Source organism: Drosophila hydei, unplaced genomic scaffold (genome assembly GCF_003285905.1).
Source record: "Drosophila hydei strain 15085-1641.00,03,60 unplaced genomic scaffold, DhydRS2 tig00000172-arrow-pilon, whole genome shotgun sequence".
Taxonomy (NCBI): Eukaryota; Metazoa; Arthropoda; class Insecta; order Diptera; family Drosophilidae; genus Drosophila; species Drosophila hydei.
Window position 1 is genome coordinate 676,954 of NW_022045682.1, and position 21,254 is coordinate 698,207.

Here is a 21,254-nt window from a genome sequence, read left to right on the forward strand (position 1 = left end):
ATATTCATATATATGTAGAGTAGAGTCGTACTCATTTGTGACGATACTTGACATATATAATTGAATGCTGTGCCCATAGTTCTCTTCCCAGAGCTAATCTTATCTCTATTATCAGAAAAGAAATGGGAAGAAATAAAGCGAGTAATTCATTTGGCATTTCAAGCACTGTCAAGTGACAGAGATGATAAAAACACCAACAACATCGAGGAGAAGGTGGAGGAGGAGAAGTGATAATCAGTCTGTTTATACAGATGCGACCCACACTAAGGCAACAACAACGAAAAGAAAACTCAGTGAAACTTGGGGGAAAAAGTCGACGACGAGCGCCACAAAAATGTCTTTGACTGCGGAAAAATAAAGGCAGCCAAGTGTCATAAACAATGGGCGAAAGGTGGAGAAAAGCGACGACAGAGAGAGAGGGAGAGTGGGGGAGAGAGATGTGAGGAGAGAGGGAGACAAAATAGCTCAAGACACATTTCTGTCAGAAATGCAACTTTGTAATGATTTTTTCATATTTTGTGAAATGTGAACAAACAATAACAACAACAGTGAAGTACACGGCCTTGTATCTAGTATCTAATATCTGCAAATATCTATTTTTAGCTGGAGCTACAAAATTCATCAACAATTAAATGTGCATTGAACTTTAGCAGTGACAAAAGTTCCAATCAATTTCTATTTTCAGTTCCAAAAATGAGCTGAAGAAGACAAATAATTTACTTACACTCTAATATAATAAATAATAATACTACATTTTTAATAGTATTATAAAAGAGTTCGCTAGATATTTCTAGTAGATATTTTCTAACATAATCAAAATATTAAAGCCTAAAAAAATTTTGTAATTAAAAAATTTAAGTTTTTAGTTTAAGACTTTTCAATAAATTATTAAAAATAAATAGAAAAGTTATTATATATTAAAATATTATTAAAAATTAAATTTAAAATTCACTTTAAGTCTTTTTTCGTTTTCGAATATATCTACTTTAGCAGGAGTTCCTCCATATATATATACACATATATATGTATACTAAATATGTATATAGTCTTCATGTTTGTTTTGGTAGCTATCCGATCATTAGCCAATTAGCCAATTGAACGCAACTTGTCATGAGAGCAGCTTAAATATAGTCTTTAGATCGCTAGTTCTGTGGGCGTTTCTTATGACGTTCCAAATATGAGCTTAATTCGTGTTATTATATCACTCCACAAGTTTTTGACTTCTTTCCCTCCATTTTCATCAACAAGTCTAATTGAGGGTCTCGGCATCCATAGTTTTTGTTTTTGTTTCTGGTTTTTGGGCGTTTTGAGACGATTATTACATAGTTTTATAATTTGCGACATTTAACAAGTTTGATTAAAGAGAGCTAAAAGTGTTTATTAAGCCTGAGCTTCAATTAGGAATGTTTTAAATTCTGGTTCATTGAACTTTTCTTAGCTCTCCATTTGGCGGGTTTTTAGCTGTTTGTCTATACAGTTGGCAGAAAGTAAGCTAAACATTAAGACTATAGACGAGTGGCAACCAAGATGGACATTTGCAAGAAACCAATGTACTCTTTTCCATTAAGAACTATTTCATTTATTCCTTCTACCCTAGTCCTACCACTAACTCCTCCAAGAAAAAGATGCAGCAAGCTGCATCGACTTACACATTCATTTTTGCTGAATCTATAAAAGGCAAAAACTTGGAAGACTTGGGATACTATTTTGCATATATACCTCGACGACAATGTGTCAATAAAATTGTTGCCAACTGAGACAAAAAAGGGAAGAAAGAAGACGCAGCAGCGCTAGGAATTGAGCAATATCAACGACAACAACAAGCAAAACGCGGAACGCGCTGAAATGAAACGCTTGACAAACGCAAACAAATAAACAAATGAAATGAACAAATGATGAAATGAGCAAATGACGTTTGCTGCCAGAGACGCAGCGCAAAAGGCAACAAAAACAACACAACAAGAAAATAGCTTTAAACAGGCGTCGAAAACGTGCGAATTGCGCTCGCTGCCAGCGTCGACGGCGGCAGAGCGACGCCGGCTGCCAGCGCAGCGGCCATTGAACCTGCCAAGTGTAGCTCAGAATTGGCGAAAGTGAAGACCCACTGCCGCAAGCGCAGAGACACAGACGCATTAAAGACAGCAGCAGCAGAGAGAGAGAGAGAGAGAGAGAGAGAGAGAGCGGAAGAGGGCAGAGGCAAAGCGCAAAACAGGAGAGCGATCAGCGATGATGACGCAGTCGTCAAAAAGCAACAACAATAACAATAAAACACAAAGCTGATGATGATGCAGAAACAACAAACAGCGATTAGAAGCGAAGTAGTAGAGAAGAGAGACAGAGACCGAGAGAGAGGTAGAAAGAAGCAGCTTTAACAAGAGACAGCTCAAATAGTTGCCATACTGACTGAGTGACTGACTGACTCGTCTTGCAATCATCATTAACTTCATCATTATCTCCTTCATCTTCATCTGTTGCAGTCGCCGCTTCTTGGAAGAAAACCCCAACGCAGCCAAATAATGAAAACAGACAACAGCAACAGCAACAACGGCTAACAGCAAAAGAAAAACAAAACGAAAACAAAAAAAATTGTTGATCACATCACAAACAACACACACACACACGCACATACAAAAAGAAGAAAAAAACGCAATTTGTTTAAAATGTAGGTCTATAGGTTTCTCGAAAAACCCATGTGAAAGACGTTGCCGCAGCAACCGCAGCAGCAGCTGAGGCAGCGACAGCGGCCATGGCAACAGCAACAACAGCCGGCTAACAACAACAGCAGCGACACACACACGCACACTAACACACACACACATACTTGAAATGCCTTTTCCCCATCATTTGGCTACACACGTCCCATGTCTTGGCAGCAGTTAATGTTATACACGCGATTACACTGAGAGAAATTCAAGTGTAGCAAAATATGCAGTATAAAAGAAAATTCAGTTTTCTAAATGTAAACCATTTTGGATATTTATGAAAAATGTTGCAAGTAAATAATTAAATATCATATAATTAAATAATAAATTTTAAATAATTATAAATATTTTAGTTGCTTTATTAATTTTTTTATTATATTATAATTTTTTGTTTTCATTTTTATTTGGTGTTTTCTAAATTAACTTAATTTCATTTTATTTTTATTTTTATTAATTTGGCTTAATGTGTTACATAGGATTTTTATTTCTAAAAACTATTAATGTTATACATGCAATTACACTAAGAGAAATTCAAGTAAAGCGTCATGTGCATAATACAAAATTATTTTTTGGTAGAACTAAATATATATAAAATTTATGAAATTCGAATTATTTTAATAAATTTCAAATAGGAATTCAAGAAATTTCTTTATATTTCTTATTTTTTTATTAAATATACTTTTTTAAATTTTTTTTGTAATTTTTTTATTTATTCTTTTCTTCAACTACTACAAACTTCTTCGCGTCCCAGTCACTACTGACTTCTAGCGGTGTATGCACACACAAATTTTTCTGCTCTCAACTCGAAAAAAGACTCTTAGCAAAAGCAACTTAAGGTTATTAGCCGCCTTTTTTGTTGTTCTTTTTTTGTTGTTTTTTATTTTGGATGATTTTTTGATTATTTTTGTTTATTGATGTCGTTACTGTTGATCTTAATGTAATAGCTTTTAGAGTGTGCGTGTGTGTGTGTTTGTGAATCCATTTAGTTGCTGCAACTTATAAACCATAGCAAAAGCAAAGAATATTGTTTTTACATTCCGACTTCGTAATGCTCGCTCAACGTTTTTGAAAAATTTTAAATTTATATATTTAAAAAATGGAAAATAAAAAGGTTGAATCAATTTTTATAGTAGATTCTCTTTGATCAACATTCATTGTATTGTTCTCCAATACTGTACTTAGTATTACCATATGTCATACTTTCTAGGTATACTTGCGCTCTAATACACATAAATCCATTATAACATATCTCGCCAACTCTAGAATAAATTCAGCTTGATACAAACAGATACCAATATACTCTCTCCACTTTTCAAAGCAGTGTATGAAAACCTAAAAGGGAGAGAGGGAAAAAAAGTGCAACTCATAAAATGCGAGGCGCTTCAAGAGCCAAAAATGCTTGCCACATTTGTTTTCTGTTTGTGCCACAGTCGCTGCTATTTTATTTATTTATTTTGGCCTAATGTCAACACACACACACACTCGAGCAAAAGCCGAAGCCATTTGCTTAAATTTTTCGACCTGTTTCTCGTTAGCTTCCTCAAAATTCATTCGGGCATTTTTATGATTTAATGCGTTAGGCTTCAAAAAAAAGGAAAACAAAAAAGGTTTATTAGATGCACGTTTTATGTGTGCGGTTTGGCTCTTATGCAACATGTTGCAAGCACCCTTGTCTCCACAATTTGTTTCTGCCTCATTTGTAAGAAATGTCAAACAAACTGATGTAACTTATGGTATGGTTTGTAATGCCTTTAGCCTAGGTACATCTTCTATAACTATTTCTTTTTTTTAGGTACTTCTAAGGTACTTCTATAAGACATTAGGCACTGATATACGGCAATGAAATTAGGTTTATCTGTTCTTCAATTTGTTTCTTTTAGCTTCTATAGCCTCCATTCTATTCTCCTATCCTTCACATTTTGGTCTGGTCACAAAACGATGCACATATCGTTACGACGGTCATCAAGGCGTATGCGCAATGCATTTGCATATTACGTATACGCCAAGTGTTTTACTACCCCATTGATTTATTACTTCTATTTTTGCTCACTCACAAATGCAAAGCTATGTAAACGACTGATAATAATGACGACTGTAATAACAATAATCATAATATTGCTGCTGCTTATTATATGAATGTTTGGCTAAGTTCAAGAACGTTCATTTGGCTTGAACTTGCGCAGCCTAGCAAAGGTCACAACAATGCGATAGAAGTGAATGCACTCAACCGACTGCGACAACTATGTCGGCAAACAACAATAAAAAGCTGACAGCTGCTGCTGCTGCAACCGCAATTTAAACTAATATAGCTTGCAACAACAGCAGCAACAGCAATAACAACAACAGCAACAACCACCACAACAATGACAATGACAATAATTTATTTTTGAATTAATTTTTATTCGTTTGCTAAGCAGTAGCGGCCGCAGCAACAAAAGCCATGCAACAGTCAACCGCAAGCAGCGCCGTCAGCTGAAACTGCGATTGTGACTGTGACTGTGATCGTGACTTTGACTGTGCTTATGATCGAAAACTGTGACTGTAAACTGTGACCGTGAACTGTCAATTGTGAATGTTCACTGTGAGCTGCTACTGGCACTATGGTCGTGCTTGTTAACTGTAACTGTGACTGTGAACTGTGACAGTAACCTTTGTAAATGTGATCGTTACTCTGAACGATGAAAGTGCTCGTAACTGACAAATGTGACTGTAACCTGTGATTTGATTGTCTACCTTGACATGTGGCTGTAATCGTGACAGCGACTGCGATCTTGGCTTTCAGCTGTGGCTGTTAACTGTGTCTGTTAGCTGTGACTGTCAACTGTGACTGGCAACTCTAACTGTCAACTGTGACTGTCAACTATGGCTGTTAACTGTGACTGTCAACTATGACATTTATCGCTCCATGTGCCGTTGCCCTCCATTGTATTGCCGCTGACCAAACAGTAGACAGCGACGCCCCCGCGCACGCACGTGCATTACACACACTCAGTCACACACACACACACACACACACACACACAATCTCTCTGCTTCTCCCTGCTACCCACATATTCTGTGTTATTGACACTGGCAGCGCCTAACGGTAGATAAAAGGCCGCAATCGCTGGCAACAATGTATGCAACAGCCGCCGTCTATTTCATTTTCTATTCTAGATTAAATTATAATAAATTGCAATTTCTTTGCCAACTTTCCTCTCCATCTCCCGCCTACCCCTCAGCCACGCCCCTCTCACTGTCTGTCTGCCGTTGCGCAATGCGCTTGGCTCGTTCCGAGTCTGCAATTGGGCAAACGCCTTTGACTTTGCCCTGGCGCATGCTAATGCGAAGGCCCAGAACGCGACTTTGACATCTGGGCGCCCACACACAGATTGGGATAGTAACAGATAGAGAGATAGAGAGAGAAAGAACAACTTTTCTGTGTGCTATATTATAAAGTACATTCAACTTGCATAGAAAAATAATTTAATATAAAACTATTGAAATAAATAGATAAAATAAGAAAAATATATATATTTGTTAATTCCATTTAATTTACCACTTAAGTTAGTTTTTGTCACGTACACAATATAAAACTAAAAAGTCTGTAGATAGTAGTAGTCTTTTTATGAATACTATCAAAATTAACTAATCTAACTGAGAAGCATTTACAGATTTTAAAAGCTATATAAAAGCTACAGCTGAGCAAATTATAAGAAAATCAAGGCAAGTTTACAGAAATATAAGAAAAACACGATGACTATACAAGACTATACAACAAGAACTTAGAAAAGAGAGAAGCAAAGTCCTCTAGAGAAAACGAACTAAAGTAAAGATATCTAAAATATTTGACCAGAAAACAATAAGCAAAGCCAATAGCCAGCAGCCAGTGATGCTTGAAAGAAGCTTTAAAGATATCGGAAAATTAAATTAAATAAGTGCAGCTGCATAAACAGATAAGCTAAAGAAATAATAAATGTACCAGATATTAACATATTTGAAGGGAAATCCACTGAAACTAGCTTTGTTTATGATGTCAAATCTTAAAGAGAAAACTTTTAAGGCAAAATATATATGCATAAGACATAAAGTAGTATCAACATAGTTATAGCAATAAACAAGATATATAGTTTGATAGATAAGCCTCAGAATGGGAAGCATTGAATATGCACCGCTAGCTCGCTGCCGCTGCCGCATCTGCCACCAGTGGCAGACGTCAATGATTCATGTTTACATGGGCTGCGGCCAGCGTTTGCGACTCGTCGAGAAAATGAAGGCATATGGCCTGAAGATAACGCCAACCGATCTATACCCCAAAACGATATGCAAGAAATGCATCGATGTGCTAGAGACAAATTATTTTTTCCAAAATACGCTCAAGCTGATATCGACGAGAGGGAAATTGGGTAAGCAAGAAAACTTCAGAGCTATATACTCTAAGTCCATTGTGAGTTTAGGGTATTATGGTTTTGTGACACTGTATGTAACAGCCAGAAGAAGGCGTGGCAGAGACAATTAACTATAAATATATGCATTAATTGCCTATAAACTATGCAGCGTTCAAGGTATATTCTAGTCAGGCACTCTCGACTAGCACACACTTGTTTTAATTTCTGTTTTATTTTTCTACGCAGCTTGAAGTTTTCTTCTCCAAATGTGGTTCAACTATATTCGTATTCAACTATTCTTCAGAGTAAAAGAATTCATTGTGTAAGTAAAGAGCTCCGAAAGAAAAGGAACCTCAATATTGATCTGCTTTTCTCACTCAGTTTCAGGTTTTCACTCCACAGCATTTGATCTATCTCCTCTCAAAGCTATTCAGCATTTGTTCTATCAACTATGCCTCAAACTTTAGAAGACAATAGATCGTGCAGCTGGCATAGCTCTGCAGCTGCAAAGGACTTGTTTTTACTTTTTTGTCTATTTTATTTTTGGGAATTTCAGCGAAATGGAATTTGATTCGGTTCGGAAAGCTTTTACCTGGCCTAGAACTAGCTGAAGCTCAACTCCTGCTGGAATTCTTCTATTCTATCTAATAAAATCTAAACCGAACTAGCTGAACCCAACCCAACTCAACTCAAACTCGAACACAAACACTGAGAACCCAACTGAATTTAATGTTGCCCCATTCAAAGTTGTTTGTTTTTTATTGTTGCTGTTGTTGCAGTTGACACGCCTGTTGCTTTTATTGTTGCTGTGTGCGTGTGTGTGCGTGTGTTATCAAGACAAAACTTGACCCACATACAAGTTTATTAACCGGTTTCTGGCAGCGCATCAATTTCCAGCGAAAAAAACCAAATGAAAAAGGGTTGCAAAAATTGCTGAGCAAATTCTTGACTTAGAAGCACAAAGAAAAACTTTGTAGTTGATAAAAAAAATCAACAACTAAATACAATGAACATGCTTATAAATCAGCAGAAGTTAGAGCATTTTACAAGCTTTGTTTTGAAGCTGACAGGAAAATATTAAAAAACTTGTTAAAACTTAGCTCGAAACTCGAAACATTAAAATATTTTTGTATGAATTAAAAAATAAATGAAGTCATAAATTGGACTTGAAGAAAACGTAAAGTATTCTTAAAGCTTCGTCTAAAAGTTCATTAAAGAAACTCAGGTTACTCAAATTACCATATAAATTTCAAAACATTCTTAATGAGCTTTAGATCAGTCCTAAGCTTCAGTCATATAGGAATTATAATTAATACTAATATATGCATATATAGCTATATAAATATTACAGATGGAAAAATTATTTGTAATTTATAGCAGATGCAATTGATAGAAGTTTCAAATCAGATATGTGCAAGTTATCTTTATCGATAATTATCGATTGTGATCAATGGTCAATAACCAGATTCTGTACTTAAATTATTTGAGCAGAAAGAAAAAACAGCAAGCTAACTGTTTTTAGATATCACGAGCGAAAGAAGACAGAGGGAATAAAATACAATCTGAACTGATTTATCTTTTCGTTAAGTGCACTAGCTTTCTTATCGATAAATATCAAGGCATAGTTCTTATAAGCCATATTGAAAAGAGAAATACAATATGTAGACAGAAAAAGCAAAAGCTGCTGCAAGTTACTTTTTTTACTATTTTATTTTTGCTAATTTATCGATAAATATCGATCTTAAGTAAAGGATTTTCTAAACTGGTATTCGACAGTTCCAAATTTCATATTTGGTTCTCAATAGAGGGTGTCTTAGAGTCGGACATCATAGATGCACACACATTTTGCGCAATTGCCCCTGGAGCTTTCAGGCTCCATGCTGCAGGCACATATATATATATATATATATATATATATATATATATATATATATATATATATATATATATTTATATAAATATATAAATCTATATATATATATATATATATATATATATATATATATATATATATATATATATATTAGCTAGCTAGGCAAATGCTGTGCCCCATTAGGGGTGGAGTCGATCCTATTCGATCCGATAGCTGACTTCGACTTCAGTTCGCTGACGTTCTATAAAGGCTGTGTGTGTGTGGGCGCGTGGGCGTGGCTATGTGCCGATAGTGTGTGCTTCAATATGAAACAAAAATAAATAAATAAAATGAGAGAAAACAGCGAGCGGCACAAAATGGAAATGTTTGTGTTTTGCGTTTTGTTTGTCTGTGGCAAGAATGCGTTTGCCTCTTCTGCTTCTGCCTCTGCTTCTTCTTTAGATTCTACATACATATTCTTCTCATTTGCTTGGGGTTCAACAAACTTTAATCGCGCATTAACCGCTCGAGTTCCAAATCGATGAAAATGGAAATCAAATCGACCCAAACGCACAAATCGCATCGCCATAAAAAAGTAAAATAAAAACATTTTTTGGTTTCTGTTTTTGCTTTAAAAAAACAAGAAGATCTATAAACAAATGTGTGTGTTTGTGTGTGTGTGCAAGTAAAGTTCTTTGAAATATGATTTGCTTTAATTTGACGCTCAAGCAGTTGAGTTATGTTCATTTATGGTTAACGGAACGCAATTGCAGCTAATGCGCATAATTTATTTATATTAATATATTTATTTATATACATATTTATGCAACTGATATGAATCTAATCTTTCTATATATGAATATATTTTTAATAAATTAAAAAATACTATGCCAACAATAATAAAATATTTTTTTTTTATTTTAACTTTAAATTTATAAATAAATATTATTTATTATTATACAATTTTTTATTTATATTTTTTCTTTCAATTTATCAAACAATTTTTATTTAATTTTAAATTAAAATTTTATTTATTCATTTTGTATATTATTTATATTATTCTATGATTAATATAAAATTTGTTTTTTAAATGTATAATATTTATTCGTTTTAATATTCATATGCTAGCAATTTTTTTTAGTTATTTTATATTTATTATTTTGAATTTTCATTTTAATATCTTTAATAATATATGATGGCTAAAAATATCTATCAAATATTTATTTTATAAATATTAATAAATTTGTATTGTAAATTTAAATTCATAGCTTTTAAGCCAAAAATAGCCAAAGACGAGCAGCTAAGTCTTTTGAAAGTAGAATGAACTAGTTCAAGAAACCAGCCCGAGAGCAACAAAAAAGAACTGGTTTCAAAGATTCATTTGATTGATTGGGACAATAAAATTAATCAATCTTAAGAAATATGCAACATATCCAAGATACAGCTGGTTTGCTTTAAATTGACTTATAAAATATATATTTATATGGACAACAGTAAAGCGCGGCTATATATAAACACAATAAAGCACATAAAAGGAGCAAGTTTTGAGCACTTAAAATTGCATAACTTAAAATTTTTCAGAGCTATCACACCAAAAACAAGACTGGATTAATAAAGCATTGTAACTTCAAGCTTTAACTGCAGTTAGGTTTATAAAAACACTGCAATTTAAGCACATTGAAGCTACTATATGACAGGCAAGTCGAGCTTTGAGCTTTCTATTTGCGTAGCCATAAGCTTTGGATTTTAGCGGATTCTTTGAGTGGCAAACTCATTTGATGCTGTTTAATTTTTTTCATACCTAATTTAGCTTTAAGTCTTTTAAAAGAGAATTTAAAGCTTTAAAGTTGAGTTCTAGAGTAAATCTCTTTATCAATTTTAAAAATAAAATTAAAAATGCAAATATTATTAAATAAATACAAATATTCTAAAAACATAAATGCATATCAAATGATTAGTTGTTTTTTCGCTTAGTGTAATCAGCTAGTTTCTATGTAAAAATTGTTGGCAAATTAAATATATTAAATATAAATTTGCTGCTCTGCCCAAGAAATTGCGTTCATATTTGGCACTTACTCACCTTTTTCGCTCAGTGTATTCATTGCTATTTGTTTTTTCTCTATTTTGGAGCTGTTGCAATTGCAGCTAAAATTACTTCTTTAATTCGTTGTCACTTGGCAGCCGCGAGGCAGCTGACTGACAATCTAACTGCCCAACTGGCTGACTGACTGACGTCTATTACCACATTTACACACACACACAGCCAGCCACACACACAGGCACACACACACATGCATTAACTGCGACTCATAAATGGCTTCAGCTTAGATTCAAGTGCATATTTTTTCGGTTAATTTGAATTGCAGTCGCACAATTAGGCGACCGCGTTAACGTTTTGATGCCCCTTGAAAAGTGCCGTAGGCCGGGTAGATTATTTCGACTGCCAAAAGATAGCAAGAGACTATTTTCTTAAATGGAATGAGGTTGTCCTGGGACAAGCTGGCTTAGTCTGACTTCTTAGCAATAGGTCTTCTTCTTTCTTTTGATTATTAAGAAATTCTCTCATCTTAGAAATATTTCACTTTTCAATACGAACACTCAAAAGTGGCTTTAAAGTTTCTCTTAGTTGAGCAAGCCCAACTTACTAATTTTCTCAATTCATTTTATATATTTTATTCTTATTTTGATTTACTTATATATATTTATTTTCTTTAAGTTTCAGTTAAGCTCTCAAGCAGTGGATTGGCTGCAATTTAGCTGCAGGAATTAAATTAAATTCAATTACAGTGAGCCACAACAATGCACTGTATGTGTGTTGGTATGTGTGTGTGTGTGTGTGTGTGTGCGTGCTGAGTGCAACTTCATTATGTGCATTTAACATAAATATTTTCAATTATTATGCGATTTAAAGTGCACTTGAGTACATGCACTTTTGTGGCGCACTGTTGAATGCGATTTTATTTGAAGTTGAGTCTCTTTTTCATCTGCTTCCTCTTCTTCTTTTGTATCTTTTGCAGTTTCTTTTACTCTGGTTTTATTTTTTGGAAATCTCGTACATCTGTTGTCGCAATTTTGCCAGAAAATTGCTTGACCCAGTTTTTTTTGTGCTAGTTGGGCAAGAGAGAGGTAGAGAGAGAGAGAGAGGGAGAGAGTGGGAAAGAATGAATCTGATGCTCGTTTAGCAGCTGGCTCCAAAAAAAAAAAACTAAAAAGAAGAAAACAAAACTTCAGATTGGCACCAAAAACTGCAACAAGATGTTGAATGCTATCTGGAGCAGTTGCAACTCCGAGAGGGAAGCTTGGGGCAGAGTGTGGTCTTGCGTGTGCTTGGCTTACTTTTGAGAAATTCTGAATATGTTTATGAAAAGCAAACGAATGAAGCTCTTAAAAAAGCTAAGGCTTCTAAGCGGCAAATCGATTGCAGTCAGTAAAACGTTTACGAAATTTTATAACGTATCAAAATGAAGCCAGTGAAACGTTTATGAATATCGCATAAGCTGAAAGAGGGAGAACTGTTGAATGTTGTCCCTAAACTATAAATTTTTATAAAATTCGCTTTCCTAGAAGAATTTCGTGTTGGCTTTATTCACTTTTAGACCCGAAGTCTGGCCGCTGACTGTGGCCTTTGTGATGCAGCTGCTGCTAGCGAAATGATATAAAGCACAGACACAGTCACTGCCATAAGTATGTATACCGAGCAGCTTAATATATGTATAAGTATATATATGTGCGCAGATATAATCCCCCCAGCGGCGACAAAATGCACTCGTCGCAGTCGCAGTCGCCGTCGCCGTCGCTGGCTCAGTCGCAGTTTAACGAAGAAACCTGCTCCTTACGCAGAATTTCTTAGCTTCACTTTTAATACACTATACGCATAAGGAAGAGGAGAGTATTGATGCATTTGCTTCTTATTACTATTAACTCTAAACTTTAAGCTAACTATCCTGTTCAACTTTTACAATCGAATCAAATTGCGCTATAGACGGGAGTGAACAGCTATGAAATACCCTAAGCTCTGGCCGAAATTCAATTGAAACTAAGTGCAAATATTTGGAGAATCTAGCTACAAATATTTATTGAATAGTGGAAGTTCGAGAATGTTTCAAATCGATTTCATTGGAACGAAAAATTTATCGATTATTTGCAATAAACTTGGCGCAGTTCTTTGGGGAGACTATAAAAAGTCAAGTCTCTTGCTCTCACCTGTTCATACGGACAGACTTGATCGGCTTCACATCTAGAATATTGACGTCTGCCACGCCTCTTATTGCCTGCTACATACATTCATATATATTATGTTGCATTATTATTGTATTATTATTATAAATTTTATATACATTTCTTCTTCAATTCTTTTCCATCTAGATCTCATATTTTTACATCATAAATTTCATATTTCATATATTCATATATGCATATTTAATCTCAAAGCAGTATATGACGCAGTCGTCAACACCCAACCGCAAATGTTCTGACTTGTTTTGCTTTTTCTTTTTTTTTATTTTTATTTTTTATATTTTTTTTCATATATTTTATGCAGTTTTGCTGTTATTCTTAAGAAGTTGCTGTGCTGTGCGTGTGTGCGTGTGCGTGTGCGTGTGTGTGCGTGTGTCCCAAATTTTGTAGGTGAAATTAAACGCCGACTGCAATTTCATGGCCTGTTTACATTTTGGCCAGAACCCCAACTGGACTTGTGTGCTTCTAACTGTCTCTTTCTCGGCTTACGCTATCTCTGTCTAACTGTGTAGACTTAACGTAACAAAAATTGGGTCAGCTTACCTTTTGGCATCAGCTAAAATGCAAGTCTTGGACAGATTATCCGTGCTGGGCAAATCCGTTGAGGTCGTTGATGAGGAGCTGGTCGAGGAGGCAGAGGATGAGCTATTGCAATTGCTGCTAGCTGCAACTGCAACAGTTGCTGTCGTTGCTGTTGCTGCTGTCGTTGCTGCGGAGGCTGCTGCTGCAACAGTTGGTTCGATTTGCAGGCGACAATCGGCCACAATTTTGGCCAAATTGCGTCGACTGGCTACCAACGGTAACTGCTCCATTTCATCCGTTGCGTTGTCCATGCTTTGGGCCAACAAATTCATTGGCAGCAACACCTTCTCACACTTGGTTAACGATCGAGTTGTTGTTGCTGCTGCTGCTGTTGGTGGCTTCTGCTTGGCTTTCAATGCTTCAGCTGCTGTTGGAATTTTTTGAATTTTTATTTTGTTGTTGCCGCGCAGCAGACTATTGTTGTTGTTGTTGTTGTTGTTGTTATTGCTGTTGCTGTTGGCAGCAGCAGCAACTGCAACCGTTTCCGGTTTGTTCAATAGCAACAGCGGTGTTGTTGTTGTTGTTGGCAGTTGTTGTTGTTGCTTTGCTGTAGCTGCTGCTGTTGTTGTTGCTGTTGCTGGCAATGTTGCTGCTGTTGCTGCTGCTGCCGCTTTTAATGACTCCTCAACAACTTGTTCAGCTGCTGTTGTTGTTGTATTTATAATTGCCGGCGGCGGCTGCTGTTGCTGCTCCTGTTGTTGTTGTTGCTGCTGCTGCGTGGCAAGAGCGACTCCACCTTCTGGTATAATTGTTGCAAAAATTTGTTCGCCAAATATGAAAAGATCCTTGGAAATAATCATTATCACCTTTTTGTGGTGTTGTTGTTGTTGCTGCTGCTGCTGCTGCTGTTTCTTTGATTACGACTTCAATTTGTTGGGGTTTTTTTATTTTTTGTATATTTTGTAAATGTAAAACTGTTTTCGAAAACACGTTTTACGCATTCAACATATTTCGCGCGGATTATTCAATATATTTTTTTTTATTCATTTCATAATTTGCGTGCTGTAAAAAGACGAAGAAGAAGAAATGAAAAAAGATTATAATAAATTGAGAAATATGAAAATGAAGTTTTTTCTTGATTAAAAAAGCCATTTCTGAAGCTTAAAAAGAAATATAGAAATATATTAAAAGAAATGTAAAAAAATATGTATAAATATTACAAAAGCTATAAAAACAAATTATATAGATATATTAAAATAATATATATATATATAAAATATAATAAAAAAAAATAAATATATATATAATTAGTATATAAAAAAATAAATTTAAGAAAGTTACTTAATAATTTTAACTTTTGTTAATTATTATTTAAAATAACAAAAGTTTTTTATTCTCGAGTATTATATTTAATATATATTATTATAAATATTTTATCTTATTTATACCAACATAAAAGATTACTTGGGATTCTTTTTGCATATATATTTTAGGTTTGTATTGAAAAATTTAAACATCTGTTTATTAAAAACATGTTGCATAATATGAAAAAGTTATTAGTTAATTTAACTTTACCAAAAAAAAAGAAAGTATTCATAATAATTTATTAAATATAATGATAAAACCCTATTGATTTGGAATATTTTATTATTAAACAATTTGTACTTTGCTTTTATTTTCTTATATTATAATATTGTATTGTATGATTATTATTAGTAAATGATAATAATAATAGGAATAAGTTGAATATAAAAAAAAATAATTTCTTCTGTTTTTAGCTATTATTTATAAGATTTCAATGGATGAAAATAAGAAAATAGTTTTAAACCGTTTGCTAGCTGCATATGCTTTGGCGAGACTTCACTGTATTTTGCAAAAAATGGTTTAATAAAATTGTAAAATATTGGTTGCTTTAAGTAATATATGTTATTTCTTATGCTAAAAAATCTATAAATATTTAATTTTTTGTAAGGTAAAATTTAGATATTCTTTTTCTTATTCTTATTTACATTTATTTAGTTACTTTTCTTGTTTGTTTTTTATTTATTTCCGCACTCTTTTTGTTGCTTGCTGTTCTTCAGACATCAGCTAACAAAATTGTATAAGAAACAACTCTTTGTGTCCGAAAACAAATAAATAAATTGATATATGTAAAGGAAAGGTCTATAAAATTGCGTTCAATAATTTTTGTTGCTTGTTCTTTGTTCACAATTGTTAATATATTTATTTTTAGCACTCGCAAAATAATCAGGCAAAAAACTTTTGGGCGAAAATCGCAGAAAATAAAATCAAATAAATGAAATGAAATAATTGTTGTCTAAGAGAGCTTTCAGCAAGAAATGAGAGAGATAGAGAGAGAGAGAGATTCCGAGAGTGCAGAGATGCAGTGGCAGCGGCGGCGTCTCGGTCTTTACTTTAGTTACAATTTGTCAATAAGCCCGCGCGAAACAAGGCGCCAGAGCGAAATGTCAGTTTACATTCTAAGTGTAGGTGTATGTGAGTGTGAAATAAAATGTAAACATAGCAAAAACAACAAGGGAGAACAGAACACAGAAAAACAACAACACGCACCCAAAAAACGGCGAAACGGCGAGGCGAATTGACGCCAAATCTCGTACGTTGTAGAATTGCAGGCAAGTTGCTTTTTGTGTAGGCGTTTTCGCAGGGGGCGGGACAGTTGGAACGAGTTGAGCGTTATTAAAAATTTCGTATTTAAAAATCAGCTGCGCTTTACGAACACACTGACATCTATATATATATACACTCAGAACACGCGCGCGCATACACAGCAAGCACGTTGCGAGAGGACTTTTTTATCTCACTTCTTTTTATTTACTTGTTGCATTTGTTTGATTTGGAAACATTTTGGGCTGCTCTTAGCAACAACGCACTGGAACACACACAGAACACGCGAAACCGAGAAACGAAACGAAACGTAACGAAAAGATGTAAAAATACTTTTTTTTGTTATTTAGTAGTGCATGTTGTTGTAACTGCTGCTGCTGCAGCGGCGGCGGCGATTGACTAACTGAATTGGAATTGAAAGCTGAACGGCGACTACGACAACGACAACGACAACAAGCAACTTGACGCGCATTACGTACAACCAACTGCGGCCGATTCCGATCTCATACTGATCACCGTTAAACGCTGTTTCGACTGAGTCGGCTGCTGCCGTTGCTGCTGCTATTAAGCGTCGCAGTCAGCGCCAGTGAGAGCGCGCGCCCGTGCATGAATGACAATTTTAACAGCGCCGTTCTCTCTCTTTCGGTTCCAAAGCGGCCTGCGCTGCTTCTGCTGCGTCTTCAGCCAATTGCACGTGCGTGTGTCACGCTCTCTCTCTCTGCCTCTCTCTCTTTGTTGTAAGCTTACAAGCGGCTAAAGAGTGATGCTCTTTAGATGTATACAATGTAATGTAAGGGGGCAGTTGCTAACGCGCTCTGTAATCAACTATTGATAGCGTAGCCGTGTAGCTCGTAAACTCTTAACCGATTAAAGCAACAAAAGCTTTTATGAGGCTTAACTAAGAAAACCAAAAAAAGAACAATAAAACAAAAACAATTTAACTGTCTAGTCAAAAAGTTGACTTGGTGATAGAAATTATGCTTAAGATTACACTGAGCGAAAGAAATGTTAAAAGTGTTTAAATTATGAGAAAACTAGGCTGTTAACGATTTGTCATATACTATGAGACCTGAAATATAAAGAAATTTTTCGAGCTTATTTAAAAATTTATAATTGGTAATATATTTAATTTATTTTTCAGTGTAGCTTGTGGCTTGCGGGCTGACACGTTTTTAAGTTTGGTTACGTTTTGATTTTTTTTTTATAGAATTATTATTATAACATTTCCGGCAGGCGTTGTCAAATTCCAGAAGTTAGCGAATTATAATAAAATAATTTTTTTCTTAAACAAAGGCAGAACATTATGCCATTAGGCCACAAATATCTGAGCTTTGAGTTCATTTGACGGTTGTTAAACCTTATCAGTCATTAAACTTGACATTAGAGAACAGCAACAGCGGCAACAACAACAACAGCTAAAGAGAGCGCAGCGTATACGCAATGCGTGCGTACTCGTGTATGTGTGTGTGTGTGAGCCGCATAACCAGGAAGCGGTATAGGCTAAAGCCAAAAAAACTAGACGCCTATAAAATGTGTCAGCTGTTTTGCAGCTCTCAGTGCGTGAAAGCCCATAAAAAAATATATATCTCCAAAAAATTGCGCACATGTGGCCAGCAGATAAAGCTAATAGGCCTAGCACAGATCCGCTTTAATCATGATGATTCTTCTATTTGATATATGTGCGCATATCGAGCGCAAAAAGTGCGCTATTTTATTTTATGGCATGTGCCATAAACATTTGCTATACACACACATATTGCTTTTTTTGTTTTCTTATTTCTTATTTTTCGTTCTAATTATGTGCGCGGCCATTTGTGCGTGCGGCTACAGTCGTTGTTGCTGTTCTTCCTCTGCTTCTTTCGTTTCTGCTTCTCGTGTCTCGCTGGTAGTGACACTCACACGCACAACCACACACGCATACGCACTTGCTCTTAACCTTGAAAACTGAACGCACGCAGCTTGGCGTTTGCTTATGCGCATGTGTGTGTAAGTTTCTGCGTGCATGCGTATTTGTGTACGTATGTGTGTGTATTTGCTGTACAGCTCTTTTCGGTTGCGCTGATAACATTTTTGTTTTTGCTTTCTTTTCTTTCTTAATTTTTTTTGGTGCGTTCATTGCCCGCACACATACTTGCATATACACACATACACACTCACGCACATCTATTTAATATTTTTTGCGCACTTTGCTGAACTTTTTCTATAGTTTTATTATGCGTTATATCTTGCAAATTGTCTTGTTTTTATGATTTTCAAAATTTTTCCCCCAAATAACTTTTTTGCCAGCAATCTACGAACTTATTTTGTATTATTATTAACGTTTAATGAACTCTTATCAGTCGAATTTCTCCTTATTTTTATTTTTATTTCATTGTTTTATTTACTTGACTCGCTGTAATGTACAGTTAAGGTGTGATTCACAAATGGTTCTATATAGCGTTTGCTTTATTTCTTGCCATAATCGTTGCCTAAAAATTGTGACACAAAGAGCTTGCGAGATTGTGTCGCGGGACCTTGAACTTAACCTATATATTGCTTGAGCATTTGGGGTCAACAACTTGTACGATACGGGATCAGCACTTCAGGAAAATGAAAACTTTGCTGAATACGATATTACCTACGAATATTTGTATTTACAGTTAGATTTTTGATTATACTTTATGAACGTTATTTTTTAGATTCCTTAAGCGTTAGCTTAAGCTTAGTTAAATGATTTTAGTTTTAGTTCGTTTTTAAATATATTTACAACATTCTATTTTCGTATTAAAAATTTTTTAAATATATTGTCTTTTATTTTTGACTATTAAGCGTAAATTTTACTCATTTTAGTATATTTTTTAATACATATTTAGTACCAAATTCTTAAAATTGTTGGTTTTGTGAGCGTTAGTTGAAATTTATTATATATATTTTATTGTTTAATTAATTTTTTTGTGACACATTTTAAGAATAATTAATTATTATTTTCGTTTATTTATTACATTTATTAAACCTTTTGTTTGTGTCAGAAATAATTCATTTATTTTCTTGCGTCGCCTCAAAGTATGCAACGATTTTTAAAACAGGAAGTAAAATATGCTAACGCATATATGTGCATGTATGTGTGTTGTAAATAAAATTGAGAAATTGATTTCTGAATTTGAAGCGGGCAAAGCTTGCTTGGGTGTTTACCATGAATATATTTAAGGTATATTTTGAATACATTTTTCAAAAGTCGTCTTACCTTTGCCTTAGCTGTTCGTGTAATTGTGTGTAAGTGCCTATTATTTTTTTCAGTGCACAGTATAAACACATCTCATTTAAAAACAAAACAGCAATCGCATAGACTGTTGGAATATTTCGAGTTCCCATTTTTCTTACACAAATTGCTCACTGGCCGTCCAGAAGATGGACGAGCCAATCGTATCCATATATGATATGCTGATGAAGCGCTACAGACAGCAGCGCCGAGAGGACCTTCAGGGCCAAAAGGACTCACTACTCAATCGCCCTGCCAGAGATATACGCCTGTCCTGTGCCGCACAGCTGCAGTCACACACAACGTCGCAATCGAGTATGGACAAGAAGACCAGATTGCGCTTGACTCGGCCACGCAGTACCATGGACAACATGTCTAGCTGCAAAATGTCCACAAATGTGACAGCAACACACCTGACCAAGAAGCAATCGGGTGTTCTGCTGCAGCCGCCGATTAAAAAGGAGGTGCTCAACCACCTGGTGGCCAAGATGAGTGGCTTGAACCGCAAGCAGATGGTAGGTGCAGCTGTCGCTACGTCTGCTTCGGACAAGCCGACGAGTTCGTTGAGCAAGAAACGTTCCAAGAACGTCAAAGCTATGAAATCGTCGCATGGCAGCGGAGAGTTTAGTAAATCCCGGAACAGGCTAGTGCTCTCACCGCGACACACCAATCGGCAGCTCAAACCCCAAATTAAGCGAGATAAGTTAAAGGTCAATAGCGAACTGAAGCAGCTACAGCAGCAGCAGCAGCATCAGCAGCAGCAGCTGGAGCAGCTGGAGCTGCATCAGCAGCAGCAACTGCAGAAGCAGCAACAACGTCGACTAAAGAATGCAGATTCGGCGCAACAAAAACATCGTGTAAGGACACGTATATCCAAGATTTCAGTGACGGTAAAGGAGGCCAGTGTTGAGAAAGCCACACGACATCGCCTCTAGGCTCTATATATTTATATATGTCTACACTATGCACACATATATAGCTGTATGTATTTACATATTTCATCTTCAAATTGCTAGTGTTGATGTCGTCCAGAGTTCTTTTTGTATTGTATTTTGGAGCGCGCTTCCATTTGGCAATCAATGGGTTTTCCATTTGCAGCGCTTTTCAAACTGTCGAGCCTGTTGGTTAACACGTGGACTGGCGCTGTAAAATCATTTTCTCTTTGGTCTTTTGAGTGAAAGGTATGAGAATTGAATAAAAATTTAAATTAAATCGAATCAAATCGTACAAAGAATCCATAGCAGTGATACAGTGACCGTACAACTGTGGTTGGTTGGGTTTGACATTCACTGTACGAATAACAGCTTGATATACGTTATACGAACGATTTCGATTTCCATGGACATCAGTCGTTATTCCATAACAGTTTTACATGCACAGGGTAGCAAACACATTAATAACATACTAAATGCTTTGATTGAAGAGTAGCTATGAGAAGTTCCCTTTAATTTGATTCCCTCTAATTTGATCGATAACACAAAGCTTTATCGAGTTATTTACAGAGTGAAGTAGAGTTGGTGTAGATTGAGATGTGTAAAATTATCGATAGCACAACATATATCGATATGAAATATAGTATATTATAAATTTATTATGATCAATAAAGAAGCTAAAGCGTGAGACCTGCTCTAAAATATAAAAGAAAACTTTCTCAAAATGGATAATTATCGATTAATTGTAATTAAAGTAAAACTTATTTCAATTTCCATTAC

General features: G+C 35.2%; 3 protein-coding genes across 5 annotated transcripts in view; 2 read left to right on the forward strand and 1 right to left on the reverse strand.

Moving 5' to 3' along the window:
* Positions 1–16,619, reverse strand: part of LOC111599361 (ABC transporter G family member 21) — a 28,600-nt gene extending 11,981 nt beyond the window's left edge. Inside the window, exons 1-2 of one of the 2 annotated variants that reach the window (XM_023314993.2) lie at positions 16,251–16,619; positions 13,701–14,741 (exon numbers count right to left, since the gene is read on the reverse strand). In XM_023314993.2, the coding sequence (XP_023170761.2) occupies positions 13,701–14,539 (839 nt within the window). In that variant the 5' untranslated portion in view covers positions 14,540–14,741; positions 16,251–16,619. Of the gene's footprint in view, positions 1–13,700; positions 14,742–15,688; positions 15,709–16,250 lie in introns of those variants that run through there. The other variant, XM_030223365.1, reaches the window with a different exon arrangement.
* LOC111599362 lies at positions 6,298–8,115 on the forward strand. 2 transcript variants are annotated; one of them, XR_002751424.2, is made up of 3 exons: positions 6,298–7,087; positions 7,316–7,391; positions 7,451–8,115. XR_002751424.2 is itself a non-coding variant. In XM_023314994.2 (2 exons), exons 1-2 carry the CDS (start codon positions 6,832–6,834, stop codon positions 7,198–7,200), a joined length of 318 nt encoding a protein of 105 aa, XP_023170762.1. In that variant the 5' UTR covers positions 6,299–6,831; the 3' UTR covers positions 7,201–7,234. The 2 variants fall into 2 exon arrangements, 1 of the variants encoding a protein (XP_023170762.1); XM_023314994.2 differs by lacking the exons at positions 7,316–7,391; positions 7,451–8,115 and adding an exon at positions 7,139–7,234 and having other exon boundaries at positions 6,299–7,087.
* Positions 16,620–19,501: 2,882 nt separating the features above from the next.
* LOC111599353 (hairy/enhancer-of-split related with YRPW motif protein) lies at positions 19,502–20,635 on the forward strand. Its single transcript, XM_023314983.2, has 2 exons — positions 19,502–19,556; positions 19,619–20,635. The coding sequence occupies exon 2, from the start codon at positions 19,692–19,694 to the stop codon at positions 20,475–20,477; it is 786 nt and encodes a 261-aa protein (XP_023170751.2). The 5' UTR covers positions 19,502–19,556; positions 19,619–19,691; the 3' UTR covers positions 20,478–20,635.
* Positions 20,636–21,254: the final 619 nt, after the last annotated feature.

Bases quoted from the DNA above. Each gene is read 5' to 3' on its own strand.
- LOC111599362 (XM_023314994.2), top strand. From the start codon at position 6,832: ATGGGAAGCATTGAATATGCACCGCTAGCTCGCTGCCGCTGCCGCATC. The intron at 7,088-7,138 runs GTAAGCAAGAAA...TTGTGAGTTTAG, and splicing joins ATCGACGAGAGGGAAATTGG to GGTATTATGGTTTTGTGACA.
- LOC111599353 (XM_023314983.2), top strand. From the start codon at position 19,692: ATGGACGAGCCAATCGTATCCATATATGATATGCTGATGAAGCGCTAC.